Here is a 25453-nt window from a genome sequence, read left to right on the forward strand (position 1 = left end):
AAGGGAGAATCATTCAGATGGCAGAAGGAGCGTGATGAGGCATTTGAAGCGCTGAAGGTACGATTGGTTGCAGCACCCATCTTGGCATATACGGATTGGGATAAGGAATTCCATGTTCATGTCGACGCATCCAACTATGTGATCGAAGCAACCTTGGCGCAAACAGGTAACCACAGCTTGGATCACCCAATATACTTTGCCAGCCAACTGTTATCTAAACCAAAACAGAACTACAACAACACAAAACGGGAAGCATTGGGTATGGTGTACGCAGTCCAAAAGTTTCGACACTACTTGCTTGCGACACCATTTGTGTTCTATGTGGACCATCACGCTTTGTTGTACCTTGTCAATAAACCTGTCATTCAAGGAAGAATCAGCAGATGGTTGCTTCTGTTGCAAGAGTTTACCTTCAAAATCATTGTACAGCCAGGGAAGAAGCATGCAAGCGCTGACTATTTGTTGAGAATCAAAACATGGGAACCCGCGGACGAAGTGCACGATGACTTTCCTAATGCACAGTTGTTTCAAATTGCAGTACTGCTGAAATGGTACAGGAGCATTGGAGAATACCTGTCGACAGGATAGTTTCCTAGTAAAATGCCAACAAACAAAAGGCACAAGTTGATAATCAAGAGTCGTACCTTCCAGTTGATCAATGGATTGCTCTACAAGATGGGGCCAGATCATACTCTTAGACGATGTGTGTTGGAGGAAGAAATATTTAAAGTACTGAAAGAAGCACATGAGGGACCAGCAGGTGGACATATGGGACCCGACACCACGGCGAGGAAGACACTACTAGCAGGATTGTGGTGGCCGACAGTGTACAACGACACGCGGGAATGGGTCGTCAGGTGTGACACTTGCCAACGGGCCAGGAAGCCACTGAAGCGAGACTTTATGCCGCTCAATCCCTCACACGCGTAGAAAGTCTTTGAGCGATGGGGATTGGATTTCATTGGACCCTTGAAGGTGAGCAAGACTAGACGGTGTTGGTACATTATTCTTGCAATGGAGTACCTGACGAAGTGGGTGGAGGCACGCACACTACCAGACAACTCGGTCGTCAGCACAACAAGGTTTATTTATGAACAGAGCATTACCAGGTATGGAATTCCATTACAGTTAACAAGTGATAGGGGTGGACATTTTGTTAATCATGTCATCAGACTGCTCACCACCGAATTCAAGATCTGCCATTCATTATCAAGCTCATACTATCCAAAAGCAAATGGACAGGCCGAAGCTACAAACAAGATTCTGGTATCCATTATCTACAAGTTTTGTGCAGTCGAAGGGGAGGATTGGGAGGAAAAGCTACCTTCTGCTCTGTGGGCATATCGTACAACATACAAAGTGACAACAGGGCACACACCTTTCCAATTAATGTTCGGACAAGAAGCAGTGGTACCAATGGAGTTCATGATACCGAGCCTAAGAATAGCACTGGAAAATAAGCTAGCTGACATGGAAAGCTTACGGAAGCAGTTGCATAATTTCAATAAGCCTGAGGGGAAGCGATTGCTGGCACAGTAGGCGATAGAGGTGACATAGAACAGACGTAAGGCGTGGCATGACAAACATCTAAAACTCAACAGGTTTCAGCCAGGGCAGTTGGTATTGAAGTATGACACGCAGAATGAGATTAAGCCAGGAAAGTTTAAGGTCAGATGGGTCAGACCATATCAGATCCGGGAGGTCGGCAATAATGGAGCAATAAAATTGTGGACCTTGGATGGGCAAGAGGTACCTCAGGCAGTCAACGGATCCAAATTGAAAATATAACGTGCCAAGAAGACTTCGTCGCCATCGCAGAATGACCAAATGACTCCCTCGTCATTGCAGAACGGCGACGCCTGGACACAAAATTGAGGTGCTGAAAAATATATATATATATATATTGAAACAAAAAAATAAATAAATAAATAAATTTAAAAAAAAAAAAGAAAAAATAACCCACAAACTGTGTTCCGCGCTTGCGGGCACCTGTCCCATAGTTTCGCAGACAAGCTGTCCCACGGGCAGCTTTCTATGGGAGGTCCCGCGGACCTCCTTCCGGGGGGGCCTCTCTTCCTTCCCGTGTGCCTTTCCGCGGCTTCATCGTTTTCCCGCAGGGTGCTTTATCATTATCCTACAGAGTACCTTTTCACAGGCAGGCATCTTTCATGGTTCTGATCATTGCTATTTTGAACGATGGCACGATTATGACTATTTCTAAGGATCACGTCTGATGAATTGATTAAGGAAGCTGATGGGTTTGCACAGGTATTTCCAGAACATAAATATGAGATAGTGAAGCGCCTTCAAGAGATGAAGCATATCCTTGGCATGACCGGAGATGGTGTTAATGATGCTCCAGCCTTGAAAAAGGCCAACATCGGAATTGCTGTGGCAAATGCAACTGATGTTGTTGTTGTGAGTCCTCAAGACTCGAACCCCTGAAATCGCCGACGAATTCCTTGTCCCGCGATGGCGCTAACATACACATTGCCATTGCCATTGCTAACTCATCAAACAAGCGGTTCACTGTGTTCATCATCTGATTCAGGGTTTGATTCACAGGAAAGGATCCCTCAAGCTTGGGTTAGTCTGACGAAGTTGTGTTCCATGAGATATGTTTTCTCCCGCGCTATCTTGTTTTCACGGAGTGATTTTCCTTCCCGTAGTCTACACTACGTTCCACGGGTTATGATTTCATTTCTCCACCGTTTAAGGGCCACTAATCAAGGTAATAAGGATTGTCCATCGCTTGTGTTGGACATCATAAGGAGGTATCCAGGTAGCAGTCGCCCTAGGTTCGAATCCGAGGGAAGGAATTGAGGAATTTCGTATGAGATAGATTACACATGTTGGTCCTTGATATATTTCTTGTTAAGAGTTTTCCATTCATTTATCTGTGGTAAGGAAACCCCTTTCAACGGACTGCCATTGGCCCCGGAGGAAACTCTTATAGGATTTTGTAAGCTTATGCATGCATCACTATTAGGATTGCACCAGCAACCAGACGCCTGTTCCCACGGCTTAAACTTTCTCTCTGCGGCAGTGTTCTCTTCTCCCATCGCGCAGCTTTACCTTCATCTCCAGGAAAGTCTTCTATCTCCCTCGGATTGAAGATCTCCCGCGGATAGTTTTTCTTCTCCCAGGAAAGGTATCATGCGGAGTATTTTTAATTCTTCCACGGGTCACTATGTAGCTCACACTTCATTTGTTTGGCCTGCATACATAAGGGGGAAACATATATTATATAAGGAAGAAAGAAGCCGTTATGGAATCGGCAGGGAAACGGAAGTGGAGGAACCAGCTGAAGACAAGTATGGAGAAAAATGCTAGGGTTCTAGCTTTCGGAATCCGGGTTGCAGGGCCATCCGCTTCTAGTAAGAAGCAGAAAGTCAGGGAAGAACTCACTCATCTCACTATCCAGTTTGAGGGACTCAATGGCAGCGAATGCCGGAAGTGATAAAAGGAAACTCCGGACGCCGACCTAGTTAAGCAAATTTTGATATGGGCACAGGTGCATTGGGCCATCCAGCTTCCAATTTTTTCTATCCAATTATTTGAATTAGTTTTGTGGACCATGATAGAAGCATATAATCGGCACAACAGAACGAGCATATTTTGTACAAAAAGCATCGGATGACAGTTTCATTTAAGCCTAGGGATTTCACAAGGGTTTTTGGCATTCCTGGTCATGGAGGTAAGAAGGTGGAAATCAAGAATCACAAGCTCTCTCAAGAACGAAAGGAACACTGGATTCAATTAATGGGTTGCGATCTTACACCCGACGAGATGGAGTCAGTTATCAAGGGGTCAAAATGCAAAGGACTTCGGCGGGATCTCATTCGGGAAGGCCATTGGAGGTGTATTATGGACGTTATCAAGAGCAAGCTGACAAGGGCAACTCGGGCTTCAGATAGAGCATTGCTGCAGATAGTATTCATGAATGGCATCATGAACGACACGATGTATGATTGGGCTACAGTTCTTGCTGACAGGATGGAGGAGTTCATGACACTCCAACACCGCATATTCTTTATGCCACATCATGCAATTGGCATATTTTTGGAGGCAGCTGTTAATCAGATTCCCATGGATGATTGAGGCGCCACCTCGGGGGAAGTTGGCATAGGAAGAGCCTCTGATATTTTATTGGAGACATCTGGACACGAGTGGGACAGCAGCGAGACAAAAGAAGGTATTTCGAGGATAGAAGGCTGCTCACAAGGACACTGACAACAGACGGGAGGAGACTTCGGAGAGCAGCAGGGCGAAGTATGAGGAAGAGAGTACTTTCGCGGAGGTTGGCAACGCACCAGTAGATAGTGAGCCCACATTTTTCACCCCACCGTAGTTGTCAACTTCGACGCACTTGTCCGCTCCCCCGTCACACATCCCTCCTTTTGGTCAGCGTCATGCACCAATCATGATGACCTCGTAGGCAGTAGCAGATGTCCCACGAGCAGTGGCAGAGGGTGTCCCACCAACAACAGTTGTTGTTACACCAACGACCACTCCAGGTGTCACTTTCTCCATGGTCGTCGCAAATGTTCTTCTAGTTGCACAAGCGGAGCCAGTCTCGCAAAGGGTAGAGTTACCAGCGTCGGAGCCTGAGCCCCAAGCTCGCTTGGATGTGACTGACTGTGATGCAGTCGTCATCGTTTCGTCTTCATTATTAGCAATCGTCGAGCCAGTAGAGACAGTCCAGCCAACCCAGCTAGCACACTAGGAAGAGAGCATGGAGCCCGCATGGTCAGAGCAGCTAGAGGTGATGGATAGAGCCAGTGCTTTCTTGAGACAGCAGTTCCAACTCATCCCTGCTAAGGTTGGTCCGTCCATCCAGTCCCCCGGGCACCTAGGGGTATCAGCTACAGTACCAGAGCCTCAGGAGGTGGGGGTGCCACAGGCCAAGGTTGCGCCGAGAGCAGAGGAGGCTGCACCGGATATGGGCATGGTCCCCGTAGATGAGGAAGAGAATAGTGATGTCGAGTGGACAATGCAAGGTTTTGCAAAGAAGGATTATGGGTCGGATGAGGATAGGTGCAGGGACTACCTCAGGGCTATGAAGGTTGCGCTCAAGAAGGGACGCGATGTGGCATTGCAGGCTATGACTCGGCGAAGGGAGTGGCATTTGGTTCGAGCTTACATCAAGGGGATATGTTCGCAGCGGTTTTGTTCATGTTTTGAGGAGAGGGGTTGGCCAGCACTTGAGACACCGAAGATGTTGGCAAATTGGGCCACTGCGCCAGAGTTGGGGCCCCGCAACTCTCCACTAGAGAAGCTGGCACATGAGATTCTGGGACTGTATAAGGAGGTTTATTATGCTCGCAAGTGCGCTGAGGCAGACAGGGCAGCAAAGAGATCTATGGCAGTTGAGAGGGAGGCTAGGGAGAAGTTAGCAACGGACTTGGCCAACCAGCAGGCAGCATTGGCAGCTGAGCGGGCAGCACTATTGAGGGATAGGGAGGCGGCCGTGCGAGATAAGGAAGCAGCTGAACAGGAATTACAGTTGGCAAAAACACAGGCTTTGGATGCAGCGCTTCTTCTGAAGGAGGCCGTAGAGGTTAACACACGGATTCAAAAGGATTTGAGCATCTGGACAAAGCAGGTCTATGAGTTGCGCCGACAGCAGCATTCTTCAGGGGCACCACCTCCTCTCTAGTATTTTTTGTTTTGTTGTATGTAGGTTGTCTCCTATTTTGTTAGTCATCAGGGGACAACTTTTCTTTTTGGGGGGGATGATGTCGTCGATAGATTTTGTATTCTGTAGCCGACTGGGTTATGCCATCGGAGATTTTGTATTTGGTAGCCGACAAGTAGATTAGGATTGTTTTGTAGCCGACGGACCCCTTCGGGAAGGTTCGGCGAAAAATATTTATACCCCGTCTGGGTACATTGCAAATTATCTTATGCTCTGTATATAATCTCTTGGCATATGCAAATAAAGGAGTACTGTTGTTGATGTCTTGGTTCATTGTCTGTGTGCATTAATCAATTAATCTATGCAGTAAACACCTACGAGCATCAAATTAATTATGATTCAATTATACAAAACATTCAAACACTTGGCATCCAGTTTTCATTCTAATCGAGTTTGAGGACTTTGCTAGACGGAGAACTCCCAAAGCTTAATTCGCTTTAGAAAAGCTCTGAACCAAGTAATCAGGTTCGAGGAGAATGTCTACCCGCCTAGGTGTAGCGGAGCTTGAAGTGTAGGGGAATCGAGAAATATTCCTGTTCAGTGGCCAAAACTGATTGAGAAGTCCTATCGGAGAAGTGGCAAGATCTTGGATTTCCAATCTACGGTTTTGGGAACCAACAAACTGATTTGGCATACTAGACGCCTAGCTTTCCTAGTGTTTGATGTGATTCTTCCAAGCATTATGGCACCTGATTTTATTGGCATTGTAATGCCACTACTACTGCATAGGATTTATTCATGAAGTGATATTTCAAGGGTATTAATACCTCTGTTGGCAAACTACTATTGCCGTTACTTCCAGGTTGCCTGAATATTCACATGGAGGGCAATTTGGTTGCAGATTCAGGACTCTCTATATCTGCATTTGGTTGTGACAGTTTGGGGGATCCTAGTGCTGTGATTGGGCATTCTTGCTAGGCAATTTGCACTCTCATACACAGTTGCAATTGTTAAGTAGTTCCTAAATGGATTTGCAAGCAATGCCATAATTCATTCACAGCTGCATGGAAAGTGTGATGGTGTGCCTATCATTTGTCTACAGCTCCAAACAAGTGCCTTAAAATAATTGTACTCATTTCATTTTGGAATTACAGAGGGGGTTAATAGCAGTTGTGTGACTATAATAGTTATCATATTGCATTCAAATTCTATATTGTTTCATTATTAATTCAGTATTCAGAATTCAGTGAATTGATTGTCTTTCAGGATTATATATTAGTGTTTTTGATAATTATCTATCCAAAATTCGGAAGGAGAGATTTATTTGAAATTTGTGATAATAGATGACTTGATAAATGCTGCAAAGTTTGTTGCATTTTTCTAGTATTGTGTTAAAAAGTTAGAAACATCATTTTGCATATTGTAGTGTCCCCTCTTCCAGATCAAGGTTGAATGTTGTAACCTGCAACCATTCATCACTACAATATAGAAAAAATGTATACAGAAAAATTGAACTAAATAATATAAATATAAATACTACCCTTGCTACCCTTCCTAATCCTCTGGAAGAGACTCTTCTAAGATCACCTAACCTTTTGGTGAGAATTATATCTCAATTAGATAATCATCATACGAAGATCATCCTCCTTAGGCCTCTTCGAAAACTCTGACAACATTACTTGGTAGAGATCCCACCTCTAAACAAGTCTCTAATATCTAACATATGCATATGTTTAACCACTACAATATATATTATCTCTAAGAGATTCCCTATAAATCTCTCTCAGGGATCTTGGTCCCGACATTCAATTTGAATGCTCTCTAATTCTCTAGTTTCCCTTCATAAGAAATTGATATTCCTTATATGAATATCCTCTATTTTCTAATAGATATCTTATGAGGGTTATTCCACTTTCATCTCTATTAATGAGTTAATTAGATACCTTACCCGTATAGATAGAATTGTGTGCCTTCGGAGTTTATAGATTGATGAGTCCTTCAACTCTATTTAATGCTCTTATTAGAACTTCACCATTATCTATGTACTCGGATGAGATTATGCAGATTCAAGGTTAATTGGTAATCATTATTTCCTATTTATTGTTGCCTATGATGGGCCCGGCTACTTAGATGAGGCTTCTTCCTTCCTATTGTTGCCAATTAGTTTTATTGGATGGTCAACTACACTCTCTGTCTACTATTACTGATGACTTCTAATTTCCCCTTCAACAGTGTTTAATTCTTCCTGACCGGTGATGTGATGCAATAACCAAGTATTAATTGGTGTTTTGACGGTATCCTCCAACGGCCTAGGCTTGTCAGATCATATTGTCTGTTGGAGTCTTCGGTTTAGGCATTGACTTCAATTGTTCCTCGTTCGATGTTTGACATTATTTGCTTGTCCTTTCCTGAATATCCTTCTTTCTGCTTCGTAATAGGCAGATGAGTTTATTTCTTGTTCGTTTCCCCCATTCCTTGCTTCGTTCTCTCATATATATAGACGCTTATATTGTCCAGTTGCGTCCCTTGGATAGGCGACTATTCTATAATTGAATGGTCAACTTGCAATTGATTATAGATAATAGATTTAGTTGTTTATGTAAAGATATTGTGCATAGGTTAATTTGTTATTACTTGTTTATTGTGATTTAAATATTTTTTATTACTGCATGAATTTCAAATATTGTTATTTATTATTATTATTATATATGTATTTCAAATATCTTATTTCCTTATTCTTTATTTATTATTATTATATACAAAAAAATATGAATTTCTCATTTAGATAACTACATGAAAATACATATAAATTTCTTATTTGGTAATTACATTCATTATTTGGAACTATTGTGAGGTTATCACATGCAAGCCAGTTAGGGTCATTACAACATTTCACCAAAACCATCATAAAACATACAACCTAAAGTTGGATAACAGAGCTTCCCTTCCCTATACCCCGAGACATGCTGAGAATAGATGCCACGAATTCTAGGAAAAATTAGAAAAACCCTTCAAACTTTGTAGATGAGAAGGATGCCCCAAAATAGACAACAAGATAGTATGATTTGAAGCATTGTTCTTTGGAAAATTCAACAAAAACACAACACAATTTTTTAAGTGAAATTTTGGTCAAAACCCAACATAGTTTTTGAAGTAAAAAAATCAATCAAAACCAACCAAAATCCAAGACACAGATAACAGAATAGAAAACTTCACTTTGAGGAAAAACGGTAAACCCAACAGATATCCATCAAGAATTTTCAAGGAAAAAAATTATGAAAAACTATCAGATGATTTTTAAGGAAACTCTTCGCATTTACTTCTCACACAGTCGGAAACTCTTTGCGAGGTTGTCATGATTAAGTTTGTAAAATAACTATTGTAATTACTCCTCCAAGCTAATTCTTCATCATCTCCTTGTCCAAGATGCCTTGTGTTTGCCACATCTGGAATTCGCTTTATATTCCAAGATGGGATTACCTGAAAATGCCAATTTCTAGAATGAGAACCCTCAATTGGTCACTGGTTTGACAGATCAAGAATTCAAACAAGTTAACATTTTCTCCAATATTTTAACAAATTATTTTTAAGCTTGAGAGAGAGTGAGAGAGAACTACATCAAATTTTCCAAAATCATAGAGAATCCCCTCTTTGTGATGAATTCCCGAAGAAATGGAGGAATTGCTCAACATGATTCATATGGGCAACGATCTTGTACTTTAAAGCTTAATCCCAATTATATAAATATATTTTAAGGTAATTTTGGGTAACTGAAATGTCCTTTTTCTAATTTTATATGATATTTCAAGCCTCTAATCAGATCTTTAAGATCAAATAACCAATCTTTCAAAGATCCACCAATTTCTCCATAAACCCCAAATCGGGTATGCCGAAAATAGTGCCAAAAACTTCACAGCTTCACATATTATTAGTAAATCTGAAAGTGGATATTTTTATACAAATTTTGGCAGCATAACAGCCTACAAAATGACATTTTCAGATCTGTATAACATTTACACAACAGCTCCCAAACGAAGGATAAAAACAATGCTCATCGGGCTCTCGAAAACAACATAGAATAGCTCAGAAACACCACAAAAACACTAATAATCTATCACAGAAGTATAATCACGACCAAATATATATATTCAGCTCTATTTTAACATCTAAAAGTCTGAAATACAGCAGCAACCCAAACTGATATGAAACACTCAACCGGAAACACCAAACTCTTACAAAAACACACCCGAAAAACCACAAATCTGCATTGTTCAGCACAAACGCAAACTCTACATGAGCATGCACATGGAATGGCTTCAAACTCCCGTCTTTAGCCTTCTTAGAAACTTGCAAACTCCCGTTCTTGGGTCTCCTTCTCCATAGGTTTGGCAGCCTCTGAAGAACAACAAAGAAATGAGCAAAAATCAAGTTCTCGAATCAGCCCAAAATGCCTCCAAACCCCTTAAAAGAGGGCATAACCCTAACTCACGTCCAAGAGGGGTTAATAAAAAATATTTTAATAATAATCTTCATTTATTAGTCCATTAGCTTCCAAAGATTATCCCTTTTTTTCAAAACTTCACCTTTTTGGGCCTACCTGCCTTAGCAAAGATTATTATTTTTAATTATTTGAAAAAGGGACATGACAAGTCCTCCCCTTCCAAATATTGCTTGTCCTCAAGCAATGGCTAAACAATAAACCAATCAATCCACCTGGATCCCAACTGTAGTCATGAACTATACTATTGTCAATTAACACAGGCTCCTGCAATATCCTCTGCAATATAACCAAGAGGAATCTATAATCACACTGGCAATTATAGCTCAACCAAACTCCAAAGTCACAACTTCCTTAGTCGGAAACCCACGAGACACAAACTCTTAGAACATCAAAACCCAAGTAAAGTGGACAAATCAAACTGCCAACACAATGAATACCATCAACGCATCCCACTGGCCCATACAGAATGTACAATCCAACTCTGCAACAATGGTGAATGCTCCCGAATGAAACTGTACCAAGTATGGAGAATCCACACACTGTACAACTCCTGCACTCAACACAACTCTGCAAATCACTGGCCATTGTCTCATAACCATAACTCCCATGCACCCTTGATGGTGAAAAGTCATCACAAGATAAACAGCAAGAAATGGAACCCAAACCAAATTTGCCATGAACAAGTGATACAAACCACTGTGACTGATCATGAGCTAAGTGAGGAGATGTCATAACCAAAGGAGTAGAATCAATAACAACACCCGCTGAAGCATCACTCCAAATCTCCTGCTCTAAGTCATGTATTATAAAGCTATCAACTGAAGAACCTATCGCCATGTTGTGCCCATCACAACTCTCATCCCGAGGCGTCAAACTATCCCATAACTGATGATAAGCACTAGGAACCAAAGTACATCTCTGTATCATCATCTCACCAACATGGTCATCAAAGGTAAATTGATGAGCATACCTCACAATGTAATGTTGATAGAATGCGCCAATCTCAGTCAGTGGCTCAGATTGCAATCCAGATGTAACTAACTGCAATCGATCACTAATCAAGTTGGAACTGACTACTACCTCTGAACACATCGCCAAGGGAGTAGTATTACTAGCAGGAACTATGCCAACTATCGGCTCACCAACATCACACATTGTCTTTGATACATCTCTAGTCTTCATGCCATTAGTACTAGAGGTCACCACCATGTTAGGCATACCACAACAATCTGCTGCAGCACCCAACTCAACTGATCTTGACTCTAGTGGGGATGAAGCCGATATGCCAATGTTAGTATCAAGGATGGATGCATCCCCATCTCCACTGTCTTTGACAATCTCGACCATGGACATCCTCAAATCACCAGACACCATAGCTTGTGACTGTATAGAATCTAGTAAAGACTGTAGTTGCTCTAGCTCCATGGTCACCTTAGCCAAATGAAACTGTGACTCCTTGAAAGCCAACTGTCTACTCTCAAGAATCTCAGAAGTCACCTCAAGCTACTGAGTAAGCTCACTCACCTCATCTTCCTTGGCCAACAATGCATCGTATGTTGTACTGCACCACTCCATAAGATAATCTCTGTCGGCTACCAACTGCATATAATCCTATCTCAGAATCTGGATAGCCTCCCATAAAGAGTGGAACTCTGTCAAAGAAAGATAACTACCTCCCTGCTCATCACTAGTAGGAGAACCCCATCCATAAACTGCTAATAATTGACGAGCAGCATCGAAATGTTGGCAAGCAATAGCAATGTCTCGCTCACCAACTCTCAACTGACTAGACACATAATGGCACTGGCTAGACTGTATCCTACAAACCTCCTCTGACGCACTATCTAAAGGAGTATCCTCAAGGTTACTGGTCTCTAGAGTATTACCATCCATATCATGCAAATCAACTCCAAAGCTCATATCAACAGACGGAGTATCAAAAACTGTAGCACTGTTATCCAACTCCTCTCTACCAAAAGAAACCCCAAAGTAAACTAAGTCTTCAAAACTGCCCATTGCATCCTCCTGGATGTCATCAATGCCAATATGATCCTGGGACTCATCTGTACACACTGCCAAATATGAAAGATCATCAACACATTCTAGCAAGTATGGTCTACTAGATATATGAACAAAGCCCAACACCGGTGTGTAAAAACTAATACCAACATCGGATAAGCTGCTGGCACAAGAAAAGACAACACCGTGCAATCTGCTAATCAAACCCATGATAGCACCCAAACAAACACTGCTACCAAAAAGTGTTAACGATTTCCAGTCAATTGAATCTCAAATGCCAATATAACAATCTCGAGTCCATACCCATTAACTATAATCAGCTGGTAACTCAAGCAAACTCCTCACCTGAGTAATATGACCAATACCAACTAATTCCACATAACTGTCTGACATTGTCCCTATATCCTGGATGTGAATGCAAGATGAACTCGCAACATTATCAATGTCCACATATGATCTACCATTCACAGAAAGCTGAGTATTAGGAGTGCAAGATGAAACTAAACTCAATTCCATGCCATGCTTATCCCCATGTCTGTCCCAGTCTTGTAATGCCAATGGAGTATTTACCAAAGAAGCTCGAGTGTCCTCAAGCTCGTGAGAAAGCCTGTCAACTTCCTCCCCCTTCCTCCTCAAGGCATCTGAATAGTCTCCGACAAGGCTAAGAAGATGGTCACGATCTGATAGAAGATGTAAATAACTCAACTTCATCGTTCTCATTCCTTCCTTAATCGCTTGTAAGTCAACACAAGGAGACTTTGCCTAAACTCCCTTATGTCCACCCTGTAACTGAATCATCTGAATGTGATCCTCTATCATATCCTGCATCCTGTCATGATGAGATAATGAAGTCACAATACTATCTTTGTTCACCTTCAGCTGGCTGGACAAATCATGTGAAGTACTACCTGCCTCAACCTCATGTGATGAAGCATCTAACTGTGCCTGGTACTCTTTCTCATCAAAGTCATGAATGCTCAATGTCTGCTCATCTCTACCAGGTATCTCACCATCATGCACAACAACATCCTCATAATCATCATTTGAACCCACTACGCTGTAGTCACTACCTGTTGTAACTATACCATCCTAAATACCTGTGACATCACCCTTTGACGACCTGTATACAATTGTCTCAATTTGAGTATCAAGTTGACCATTACTATCAATCTGCGTAATATCCTTTCTCACTACCTCCTGTGGCAGAGTAGAATCTGAGACCTCGGCCTGGCTATAAGCTAGTTTCTCAAACTCCTCATGCAAGTTCTTGGTAATTGTGTCATCTGCCCTGTGAGAAAATCTGCCAAATAGAAATCCAGTCAACTTATCCACGTTAGCTGGGTCGGACATGTCATTCATTATATGGTGGTGCTCAACCAGCTGTTTAGACATGTCATGACTTATTTTCCTAAGTTTATCTCGAATGTCTAAATAACCATCCTTTCTACTGTTCTGACTCTGGATATCAATTGTCCAAGATCGTGTCCTCTGAGACTCTGTACTATACCTGTCCATTTTGGATAAAGTAGAGTGTAACCCCAATAGGTTATAACTTCTTCAAACACCAAGAACTAACATGCAATTGATTAGAAGTAGCATGAAACCATAGATTTTGACATGCAGCTGATTAGAAGCAACATGCAACCACCAAATTCACCAAGAACTAACATGCAAATGATTAGAAGTAGCATGCAACCATAGATTTTGACATGCAGCTGATTAGAAACAACATGCAACCACCAAATTCACCAAGAACTAACATGCAAATGATTAGAAGTAGCATGCAACCATAAATTTTGACATGCAAGATTTGGGTAGTTGTCAAAACTGACATGCAAACTTCTACAAACCCTCAGGCTGGCAAGATCATAGCTCTGATACCACTGAAATGTTTTTTTTCTAATTTTATATGATATTTCAAGCCTCTAATCAGATCTTTAAGATCAAATAACCAATCTTTCAAAGATCCACCAATTTCTCCATAAACCCCAAATCGGGTATGCCGAAAATAGTGCCAAAAACTTCACAGCTTCACATATTATTAGTAAATCTGAAAGTGGATATTTTTATACAAATTTTGGCAGCATAACAGCCTACAAAATGACATTTTCAGATCTGTATAACATTTACACAACAGCTCCCAAACGGAGGATAAAAACAATGCTCATCGGGCTCTCGAAAACAACATAGAATAGCCCAGAAACACCACAAAAACACTAATAATCTATCACAGAAGTATAATCACGACCAAATATATATATTCAGCTCTATTTTAACATCTAAAAGTCTGAAATACAACAGCAACCCAAACTGATATGAAACACTCAACCGGAAACACCAAACTCTTACAAAAACACACCCGAAAAACCACAAATCTACACTGTTCAGCACAAAGGCAAACTCTGCATGAGCATGCACATGGAATGGCTTCAAACTCTCATCCTTAGCCTTCCTAGAAACCTGCAAACTCCCGTTCTTGGGTCTCCTTCTCCACAGGTTTGGCAGCCTCTGAAGAACAACAAAGAAATGAGCAAAAATCAAGTTCTCGAATCAGCCCAAAATGCCTCCAAACCCCTTAAAAGAGGGCATAACCCTAACTCACGTCCAAGAGGGGTTAATAAAAAATATTTTAATAATAATCTTCATTTATTAGTCCATTAGCTTCCAAAGATTATCCCCTTTTTCCAAAACTTCACCTTTTTGGGCCTGCCTGCCTTAGCAAAGATTATTATTTTTAATTATTTGAAAAGGGGACATGACAGTAACCGTTCCAAACATCTTTTCATTACCATAATGGTCGTTGTAGGAAGGCTAGTGATTATTTTGAAAAGAATTTTGTATACACGAGGTTCCTTTATTTTGAAAGAGAGAGGAGGGGAAAAGACTAAAAGATCTCATAGTATGAAAGTATACTATTTGTGTTGTTACATAGACATTAACAAAATGAGGATGGTTCTTATCATATGTATTTAGGTTTATCTTCTGATTGGAGGTAGACTTTCAACTATTGTAATTATATATTAATGTCTTCATATTTATGAGATGCAAAACTAATTCATTTTGAGTTGTGCCTTGTTCTTAAATTATATTAAATTTAAGTTTCTCATTCTCAAGTGTGCTAAAGTAAAGTGTGGATTATTGTACCATTGTCTTAAATATTCACTCTTTACTCCTTTTAGCTTCATTTGTTTTCCTCACTTGACTTGAAAATTATTTTCCATTGCATCTACTTGCATGGTTATGGGTGGATGTCAGTGGCCTTTATTGGTTTATGGTAAAAATCATGTTTAGCATTTTAATTCATTGCATATCTCAAAAGGGAGTTGTACCTCTCAATTCAAAGGAAACTTATCAATTCAATCATAACTTATCTAGCTGTTAGTACTTTTGTTATTCTTTCCAGGCATTTTGAGTCTATCATTGTATTTATTTTTGAAGCACAAATATGTTCGCTAATACATTTTTGGCGACACTGTTTGACAGGCAAAAAGATTGTTGCTTTCTTGCTTGTATTGGTGCCTTTCCAGAAATAAGGTTGGTGACTCTGTATGGTTAAAGAATTCAAAAATAGTGATACAAGACCAAGCCAAGAAAAGATTTTGGCGACACTACTTGATAGGCAAAAAGATTGTTGCTTTCTTGCTTGTATTGGTGCCTTTCCAGAAATAAGGTTGGTGACTTTGTATGGTTAAAGAATTCAAAATAGTGATACAAGACCATGCCAAGAAAAGAGAACAAGACCTCCAACTTTAGAAGAGGTGTTGGCAAAAGATGATGAAATGCTCCATGTGTTTTTAAATGCGTTCAAGAAGAGTATTTATACGGTAGAAAAGAAAAAACTACATCCTTCTGAAGACCTTGAATCTGCATTTCTACTGAAGGATATATATCAGAGATATCATTTGCTTCAAGATCACAAGCAAGGAAATCATTAGTTGCAAACAACAATTGAGAGGTCGAAGTTTCTTAAAGAAGCATCCAGTAATGACAAGTCTTGGGAAAAGAGTTCATATTCAGCCCATAGTTTGCAAACTTTGGAAGTCCTCTCAGAGTTGCCAAGTACTCTCAATTTGTTTTGCTAGGCGAGTACACTCAAGTTTAACTCACATTTTTATAAATGTCAAAAAATGTAGGAAAAAATGTCGATACAAGTAAAACGCTAGTTAAGATACATTTTTCACATGATGTTAGGGCTATAAAACTATGCATTCTCTATTCAATTGTCAATTTCTAATTTAATACATTTTGAAATTGAATTATACAAAAAATATATGTTTCTTTAAGAGATTTTAATTTGTAGCACTTTCTAAGTTGTCGAGTTTTTGTCAAGTATATGTCGAGTTTATGTTGATTTAAAAAATTTAATCTTGGCAAGTACTCTCTAAGTCCGAGTCTGCAAACTATGATTCAGCCATCTCTTTTGAAAAAGTAACATTATCTGGTAAAAATAAGGGAGTTTGCATTCTTGACTACTTGAAACATCTAAAAATGACTTCCGGTCTAGAGTTGTAGGTGAAAATAGTCAAGTAACAAAAGTTGACATGAATACATTTATTTGTGACTTCACCAATACAAAAGAGAGTGCAAACATGACTAAAGGAGATGATCTTATCAGAATAAGGCATGCATGTGCAAAAGAATGGTTAGGTCGAATCTAGTGAAGTTACAAAACAATTATATTCTCAGCCTACATATACTCGGAAAGAGGATGAGTTATAAAGTAGAAGAAGAAATGATACCAAATAAATTTGATCCTATGGTGATGGAAAGTGATATTCTTAAGTCACAATCACCAACCATGCAATCAAAGTTTGAATCATCCTGTTGTTTGCAAGAAGAGTTTTTGATTCCTAATGACGTTCTTGTGTGTTCAAATGAAGAAATGATCAATGTTTTATCTAAAAGATATATTACCGCAACAAGGGAAACAAAGGAATGTTCTGAAGAATTTGAAAATAAGGTCAGTTGGGGTGAATGTAGTGCATTGAATATACCAGAAAACTTTTGTGAAAATTGTCAAGTGAGAGACAACCCCTATTTTGAGTTGTATGATTCTCAGCCCATTGATCAAAACCTAATCTTGCACAATGAAGAAAAGGAATGGAAGCATGCATCTAGGAGCATGCTCATAAGGAGACTGAAAGAATGTTGCATGAACCAAAGGGAGAGGGTCACTTGGGTGCTAAATCTGAGATTTCATGTTGCCGTAAACAAATGGAGAATGGACATTCTCAAGTCACTAATTTGTGTTTGAAAGTTTTCGTCGGTACTTCTATGAAAGTGAAAAAAGTTCCTCATGATTGTGCATCTTTTAAAGATTAAAATGTTCACTCAAAGCTCTCCGAATTAATGGTTAAGGTGGCCAAGCTATATAGGATGGTCTTTTCAAAAAGATTGGCTTCATTTATAAGAAGAAACCAAGTGAAAATCCATGATAAGAAGGAACCTCGGGGCTGTCACATTTCATCACATAATCCACATATATTATTTGGCATATAAAAACATCCTTACTCAAGGGAGAGTCAGAGATTTGGAGTTTCATTTAGAATACTAAGTATTTGATTTTGCATGTTGTAGTGGCATAAAACTCACATCAATGGGTAGCATGACCAAATAATATAAATTATAACAAAGAAATGTGAAACATTTGGCGCTCACACTTGCACAGAAAGCAAGCTCTACATACAAAAGTCTAAAGGAAAACAACTAAAACAAAGAAATGCTTAGATCAGTTTTGTCTACATAGATCAAGTCTCAAAATGTACCTTTGGGAAAGTCAACTAAAAATATCTATCCTGCAAAAATAGCAATCGCTAAAAATATCTAGTTTTGAGTTTCCCAAGCCCTTTTGATGACTTTCATGTGGCAAGAACAACTTCCCCATTCTTCAACCAAAAAGATTGTAAGCCCCCACAGAATTTTCAAGACTTGTTTCTAGTTTCTTACTTAAAGTGCATTTACAAACACGAGACATTTTTGAAAACTTGCAAAGCTTGGTATTTTGAAACCTATACTTCATCAATAATTAAATGTTATGTATCTATCCTTAGCACAATCTTTCTTCATAAAACTTGATCACAAAACCCTAGGTGTCTTGTGGAGAATGAAGGACTGATCTCAACCTAAACCGTTCTTTTGTCACCTACAACCAACTCTTGAAGATGGTGTATGCTCTAAAGCAACTTGAAATGCTTGAAAGCACATCCAGAAAATTTTACACAATATTGTCATTGGTGACAATAATCATGCGGCAATAAAATTCTTGTCACTTTTAGCTTTTGCCAAAAACATGGCAAAAGGAAGAAGAAGCACACTCTTTTCATGTGATTATCGTTTTTAGTGTTTTCAACCATTGTAATGTTCCCATCATAAAATAAATAATTAATCAAACCATTGTTTATGGGCCGATTGATTTAGTATATCTCAGACCCATTTTATTTAATTATTTTTGTAGGTGTGGTCGTCGGCTATCTTTGTAAACCCTCGGGAAGTTCCTCCAAAAGGTATTTAAGCACGACATGTAGGTAGTATAAATTAGTATGTGATTTGGATTATTCTCTCTGTACTGCGAATTCCTGTTGGAGTTCTTTCTGTTGGCCATTTCAGAAGTGAAAGACCTTCCCTAGCTATTTTGTTTTTGGTGGGATTCAACCCTCACCCTATGCCGTCTATGTACTACTTGGCTCGGATCTGGCAAATCGGAGCATCATTCTTATGTGCAAATATCATTGTTTCTGGAATATATCTATCTTTATTCATGTGTAGCAGTATGTGCTCTATGTTTTTTATTGATTCCTCTATGATTGATCAACAACTGCACTATTTCGTACGCATTCCCCTATCACCGTATAGATTTACAGCAGCTACTGCACGAACCACTGTATGGCATGCATCATTAACCATACTGGCCTACCTTGTTAACATCGTACAGCTTGCATCCTTAACCATACGGGCCTTGCCTTGTTGACACCGTACGGCTTGCATTCCCCACCATAAGGCCCTAACTTGTTGCCTCTGTACAACTACTACTCTCCCCTCAACGTACGGACACTAGAGGCAAAGCAGAAGTTGATTCCTCAGGTGCATTTTGGAGCGCATGAAGGACTCCCTTGACCATTGCTGGAAAAGAACATTACAACCATTGGCATCATAGTGCCTTGGCATTCTTATACCTAGACTACCAATTTTGACATTTTCCTACTTTTAGTAAGCTAGCATATTGGATGCTTTGATACATTAAAGTGCTACTTTTTTAACTTAAAACAACATATTTTTTGGCAATGTATAGTATTGGGACAGTCTATAACATTAAAAGACACTTTTTCACTTTAAACACATTTTTGGGCAATCTAATGTATTGGTGTACTTCAAATCAATAGAGCGCCATTTTTTCACTTAAAAGCACTTTGTTGGCAGTCTAAAGTATAGGCACACTCCACAGCACTTGAGTGCCAAGATTTGCCTTTGAAACTCTCTTTTTATAGGCTAATGAAGCAAAGCACGTCCAAACATTGGCATGCCAACTTTTCATCTCTTAAATAATTCTTGTCCTTCTCATATCCAAACCTCCATTCTTCATCTCATCTAATGATTGGAAAGTGCCTTATGTTGGCTGAGCAATTAGTTTTATCAGAGTTTAAAAGGACAACATTCAAGAATGTGGAAGACCAATTCTAAATGTCATCAGACAAAAAAATAGCTTATGTTTGATGCAAAAAATGACTCCAAAAGAAAAAAAAATTGTATTGGAACAGCACAATGTTCTCATAATTGTATTCATTCTTACCAACAATTAAAATGTCATTACATATGAGATCACAATGCGACGATTATCGCCTCATTTGAACAATATAACTAACATATCAAATACCATTAGTTCGTCTATATCAAATAAACTGACAACAGATACAGAAGAGGATGCTGTGGTAAATTTATTAAAAAAATCACCTAAACAATGAACCGGTCTACCAGATAAGCTTATTCTTAATGAATTATCAGCCTGCCAATGGGAGCCATACATAAACCCATGATCTGCTGGGAATTTTAAAATTTCTGCTCAGCTATTGATGTGGACACAATATAATAACACCAAATGATGCCCCTACAATGGATTAGTACATTGAATGTCAAGCATAGTTTATGGCTATGAAAGAAAATAGGCACAAGTTTAGATCGGCCACTCTATCACCACAAAATGACAGGATTAAGCATTTCTTCCACAGGCATAACTTTTTTGAATTTCTGCACAATAGAAAATGTAAACAATGAAATATTTTCTTAAGCCCTAACAATTGTGCATTCTCTATAACCAATAAACAAATTGTTGACAAATGTATTTCAATGTATTGTGTGAGTCTAATCATACATTGAGAAAAAGAGGAAATGCCTTCAATTCATGTACATGTCCTTCAAAAAATTTATTTAAGTATTTCGGCAGTCTAGAAAAACATGTAAGAAGTACTTTGTAAAAAATTTAAATATTAATCATTAGCATTTAAAAAATTAAAAATAATGATGCAAGCAGGTCAAACAGCCAAATGAGGGGGAAAATGATGATTTATAGTCATCTGTATCCCTCCACAACAATAAAGCTAATGTTAAAAGACTGCCAAAGCATGAGTACTTTCTCTCCATTACAAATTGTAAAACACTAAATCAGAAAGAGGAAAAACTTGTGTTTGTAAAAAATGTATTTATGCATTCTTCCTGATGCCTTTTCATGATTGAATCCAAATAAGGAGAATGATGAAAGAAAAAAGAGTATGATGGATGAAATATGAAGGCAATTAGCTGTACTGTAGCAGTGGGAATATGGAGCTGGAGGATAGAGATTTCCCTATAGGTAGGAAATTTGAGAGTTATACTTTACTTTTAAAATTCATGATAAATCATTTTCCTGAATTAGTTATTTAACACCAAATGGCAATAAAAATCCCTTACCAAGACACCTTAAGCAAGGAAAAAGAAGAAAGAACAAGGATGCGAACCTGACCTAGCAAATGGGATCATAACAAATAGAGACAGCCATATAATATATTCTGAAATGTATTTGCAAGATCTTCCTAAAATGTTGATTAATCTACAAATGGATGAAAGATAAACAACTCCATAAAATTCTGCCTAACAGAGCAGCATATATGATCATGAATAAGCACTTGGTCAGACAAAAGATGAAGAACCAACAGGTCATAAATAAAAAGAAATAGTACAAGTACACACCACCTCCGTACATTGTGTCAATGCTGCTCTCTCCAGATTAATGCACCAGAGGAATCCGTAGAACAAGACACTGCATAGACAAAAGAAGTAGAAGAATTTGTATTCATGCCTTGTACAATTCAAAATTCAAAGCAAACAAATAAGGGATTCATTTAAATTTTTCAACAAAATAAACTTTAATAAGATTAAATGTATGATAGATTAAAATAAACTTTTTCCACTAATATTCTGAAGTTGCAATATCTAACCCAAATTGTGTAAATCTAGGGAATATTGTTTTAAATAAAAAATTATTCCTACAGTTGTCTGCTTGCATGAATGGATTTGTCGAAAGCTGTTGTCTATCAAAGATTCACATTGTCTTATTTATTTTAAACAAAACAAATATTCCTACATCTGTGTGCTTGCGTGAATGAGTTTCTCATTTAGTCCATCATAACATTCACAAAGATACGTAGAAATAAGAATAAATAAGCTTCTTTGTGGAGTAAACAAGTATATGATTTTGCTTCAAGTTGTACAATGTCCAAGTTCATTAGAAAAATTTTGATATTTAGGATTTGGAGCTAAGTCTATTGATTAAGAAATGCAAAAACATATATTTATCTCACTGAAAGCGAATACAGTGATTCAGACTAGTACCTTAGTATAAAAGATGTAGAGACCTTAAAAATAGTTTACAAATTATAACAGACATTCACAGTTTCCACTGTTCTGAGGGCAGGTGTGTGTATTGCAACTCTGGAACATGGCAAGAAAGTCCATGCTAGCATCATAGGATGGATTTGACTCAAACAATTCTGTTAGAAGTACCCTTGTATACATGAATGCTAAGTCTTAAATCATAGAGCAAGCTTAAAATAGATTTGTATGGCTGATCAAAATTATGTCTCTTGTTGTGCAATGCTTTAAAACTGCTCACATGAGATGCCCTCAAACACCATAAATATTTAGAAAGAAAGAGCTTAAGTGGTGCCATTATTTCAAAATGGAGCACTGCGTTCGTATTGATCATGTTGGTCATTGGATGACCTTGTCACAGAGTTATGTTGCAAAGTGCCTATACTTCTGTATCTGGCAAGTCTATGATTACAAGAAAACAGGAAAACAGGAACCATATTGTCTTCCAGACTTAAACCACAAGGAGAAACACTGTACCAATACCACTACTGCATGCTTTCACTGGCAAGTGGGAAGATGAAATGAATTTTTTTCTGCAAAAGCATCCTTGATGCACGTCTGGATGAGTTCAAATCACAGTTACAGAATAAAAAATGGGGAAGATTGCTCTAAGATTAAGATGGTATATGGCAGTGTCAGCCATTCTCATTTATGTTCCGCGGCATTTTGGGGATGGAGACAAGGGGACAGCAGAGCACACGTTTCGGGACATTTCCTAAAATGCCAAAAACAGTGGATAGCAGTATACAAATTTTAATATATATGCATGTATGTATATGTATCTGTATGTATGTATTTATTTTTTTAAATATATTAAGATATTACAGAGAGAGAGAGAGAGAGAGAGAGAGAGAGAATTGACAAGTCAATATGCAAATAAATCATGGATTCACAACAGTAGAATAACAAAATAAATGATGATAGCAGCAGTATAAATCAACAGGATAACAGAATGATAACAATAGTCTCAATTTTCAAACATCAAAACCATGGGGTCAAATAAAAATATTAAATTTCCAATTCAATATAAAATTAAATATTATTTAATATTTAGCTTTTAGTTTTAACTTTTATTTTGTTATTTCTTTTTAAAATAATTTAAAACTTATGGTATTTTTTTTTAAATCAGGAATAGGTCAAAGCCATAGTTAATTATCATTATTTGATGCGATTAATTGTTATTATCAATTAAGCTTGAGTAGACTCAAACCCAAGACCTCTCAGATAAGAGGCTCACAATTTACCATTGTGTTGTAGCCTCTAGTCTAAAATTTCATCGCTTTTTAAGTTTTTTATTATACATACATATTTAAATTTAAACAATGTTGACTTGAATTGTTTTTTATTGAATGCATAATTATTAAATATTTGAAAATAATTTATAATTAGATAATCAATTAAAAATATCCAACATGCAAAAAAAATGGCTCTACGGACAAACACATGTGGGAAACTAGGAAAACAAGAAGCAAGGAATAAAGCAAATATTAATGTTTGCAAACACAGGACTACTTCATCAAAGCCCATTAATAACGGGCAGGTTTCCTGACTTTCAAACAACAAATTCGACATCTTAAATCTGCTCGACATGACAATCAAATGCCAAAACATGGAAGCTACTTTGAAAAACACATCTCTACACCAACACACAGCTAGGGCATCTGCAAAAAATGTCTTTGATCAATCAATAAAGCATGGCAGCTATTTCGAAAAGACTATCTATGCGAATCTTCCATGCAATCTCAAAGCTAGGGCATCCTCAAAGTTTGCCTCTATTAATTCACAACAGCCGAACATTCACTGGCAAAATGTTAATTCCAGGTGGCAAAAAACTCCAAACTTGGTCCCAGCAAAGCAAGCGGATCTGAATAACTTATGAGCCATCCTGATATCATCCACTATTCTGAAATGTGCAATAGGTGCTAACTGCATCCCTTTAATGGCTTCCAAAGCAGCAAATATGAATTGAGGTATTGATAGTGTTGCAAAAACCAATTTTGGACAATCCCAAAATTCTACAAAGGAAGAGACAGCCATGATTCGGAGGAAAGTCATTACGGGAAACGGAAACGATCTGAATAACCTACAAGCCATCCCCATATCATCCACTATTCTGAAATGTGACTCAAGCGCTAACTGCATCCCTTCAGTGGCTTCCAAAGCACCAAATATGAATTGAAGTATTAATAGGGTTCCAAAAACCAATTTTGGACAATCCCACAATTCTAGAAAGAAAGAGACACCCATGATTCGAAGGAAAGTCATTACAAGAAACGGAAATAACAGGGCATGGAAGGAAGTTGTGGCAATAGCAATGAAATTTTAGACGACTTATGAGAAAGATGCAAAACGCATGATTTTTTTGCCAAATAGAACGGACAAACAAATTCCACAACCAAAATTGCAAAGTGGAAGTATAATGGGCTCGATCAACAGCAGTAATTATCCATCAAGCACCCCAACCTCAAATGGAAATAACAATACATTAATCATCAACAACTACTCGACTGAGGATTGATGGGTTGATTATAAAGAATTGGGTATATTTGCATAAAACAACTCAACATATAAACATAAAATAAGGTATATCATCATCCAACCTCTTAAAATAAATACACAGAATAGATACTTTATTCATATATGCAATATGCACTCCAAGTACAACGCTTACAATGATAATGATTATGATCTCTCAATAGTCCCTTCGAATAGTGTACATATACTTTCCCGAAGGGGTGACTCAATCGTCATGTGCCCTTTCGGATACAATTCTACCCATCAGCTACACTGAAGATTTTTTCAACAACATCATCCCCCCCAAAAAGTAAAGTCGTCTCTGGATGACAATTACAAAATGTCTGAGCCAGATTAACAAAATGGAATACATTAACTATGACTAACTATAAGAGGATAGATCTTTTTCCGTCACATCACATTCACATTCCTACCATGCCTACACCAAACTAGTCTCCAAAATCACATTGCATCTATAGCCTCTACTAACACAAGACTCTTCCTAACCAATCTAACCTTGACACCCACCTCTACCGCCTTCTTTGCTTCCAACTCTTGGGTACGCTGAGCCAAGTGTCACTCTACTACCTCAAACTGGGTGGTCAACTCCTCCCGAGCTCTCTATGCATCCACAAAGACAGCCTCAAGTCTAACCAACACCTACTCCGATTGCCTCAAAGTGTAGTGCCCCTCTCGAAAGGCTTGCTCTAATGCTCTCTCCACCTCTGGCATACATACACTCTATGCTTGTAGCAACTTTGGTCACTCTTCCCATGCTTAATAACTGAACTGACCGAGGGTCTAGGGGGCAACACCCCCAGCGGGGTCGAGGGGCAGCACCCCTGTGGGGTCCTAGGGCAAAGCCCCAGCCAAAACCAAAT

The 25453-nt window shown here is 38.7% G+C and overlaps 1 protein-coding gene across 6 annotated transcripts in view; it reads right to left on the reverse strand.

The window, feature by feature from the left end:
- LOC149553855 (actin-related protein 4-like) overlaps positions 1–25453 on the reverse strand; it is a 281943-nt gene that overhangs the window by 218538 nt on the left and 37952 nt on the right. For 3 of the 6 annotated variants that reach the window (XM_089789213.1, XM_089789211.1, XM_089789212.1), the window contains one exon: positions 21378–21447. In XM_089789213.1, coding sequence (XP_089645339.1) covers positions 21378–21390 — 13 coding nt within the window. In that variant the 5' untranslated portion in view covers positions 21391–21447. The remainder of the gene's footprint in view (positions 1–21377; positions 21448–25453) is intronic. The other 3 variants (XM_089789215.1, XM_089789214.1, XM_089789216.1) reach the window with 2 other exon arrangements.

The sequence above is a fragment of the Cupressus sempervirens genome, chromosome 6, assembly GCF_028749045.1.
Source record: "Cupressus sempervirens isolate cs-2001-9-10 chromosome 6, ASM2874904v1, whole genome shotgun sequence".
Classification (NCBI taxonomy): domain Eukaryota; kingdom Viridiplantae; phylum Streptophyta; class Pinopsida; order Cupressales; family Cupressaceae; genus Cupressus; species Cupressus sempervirens.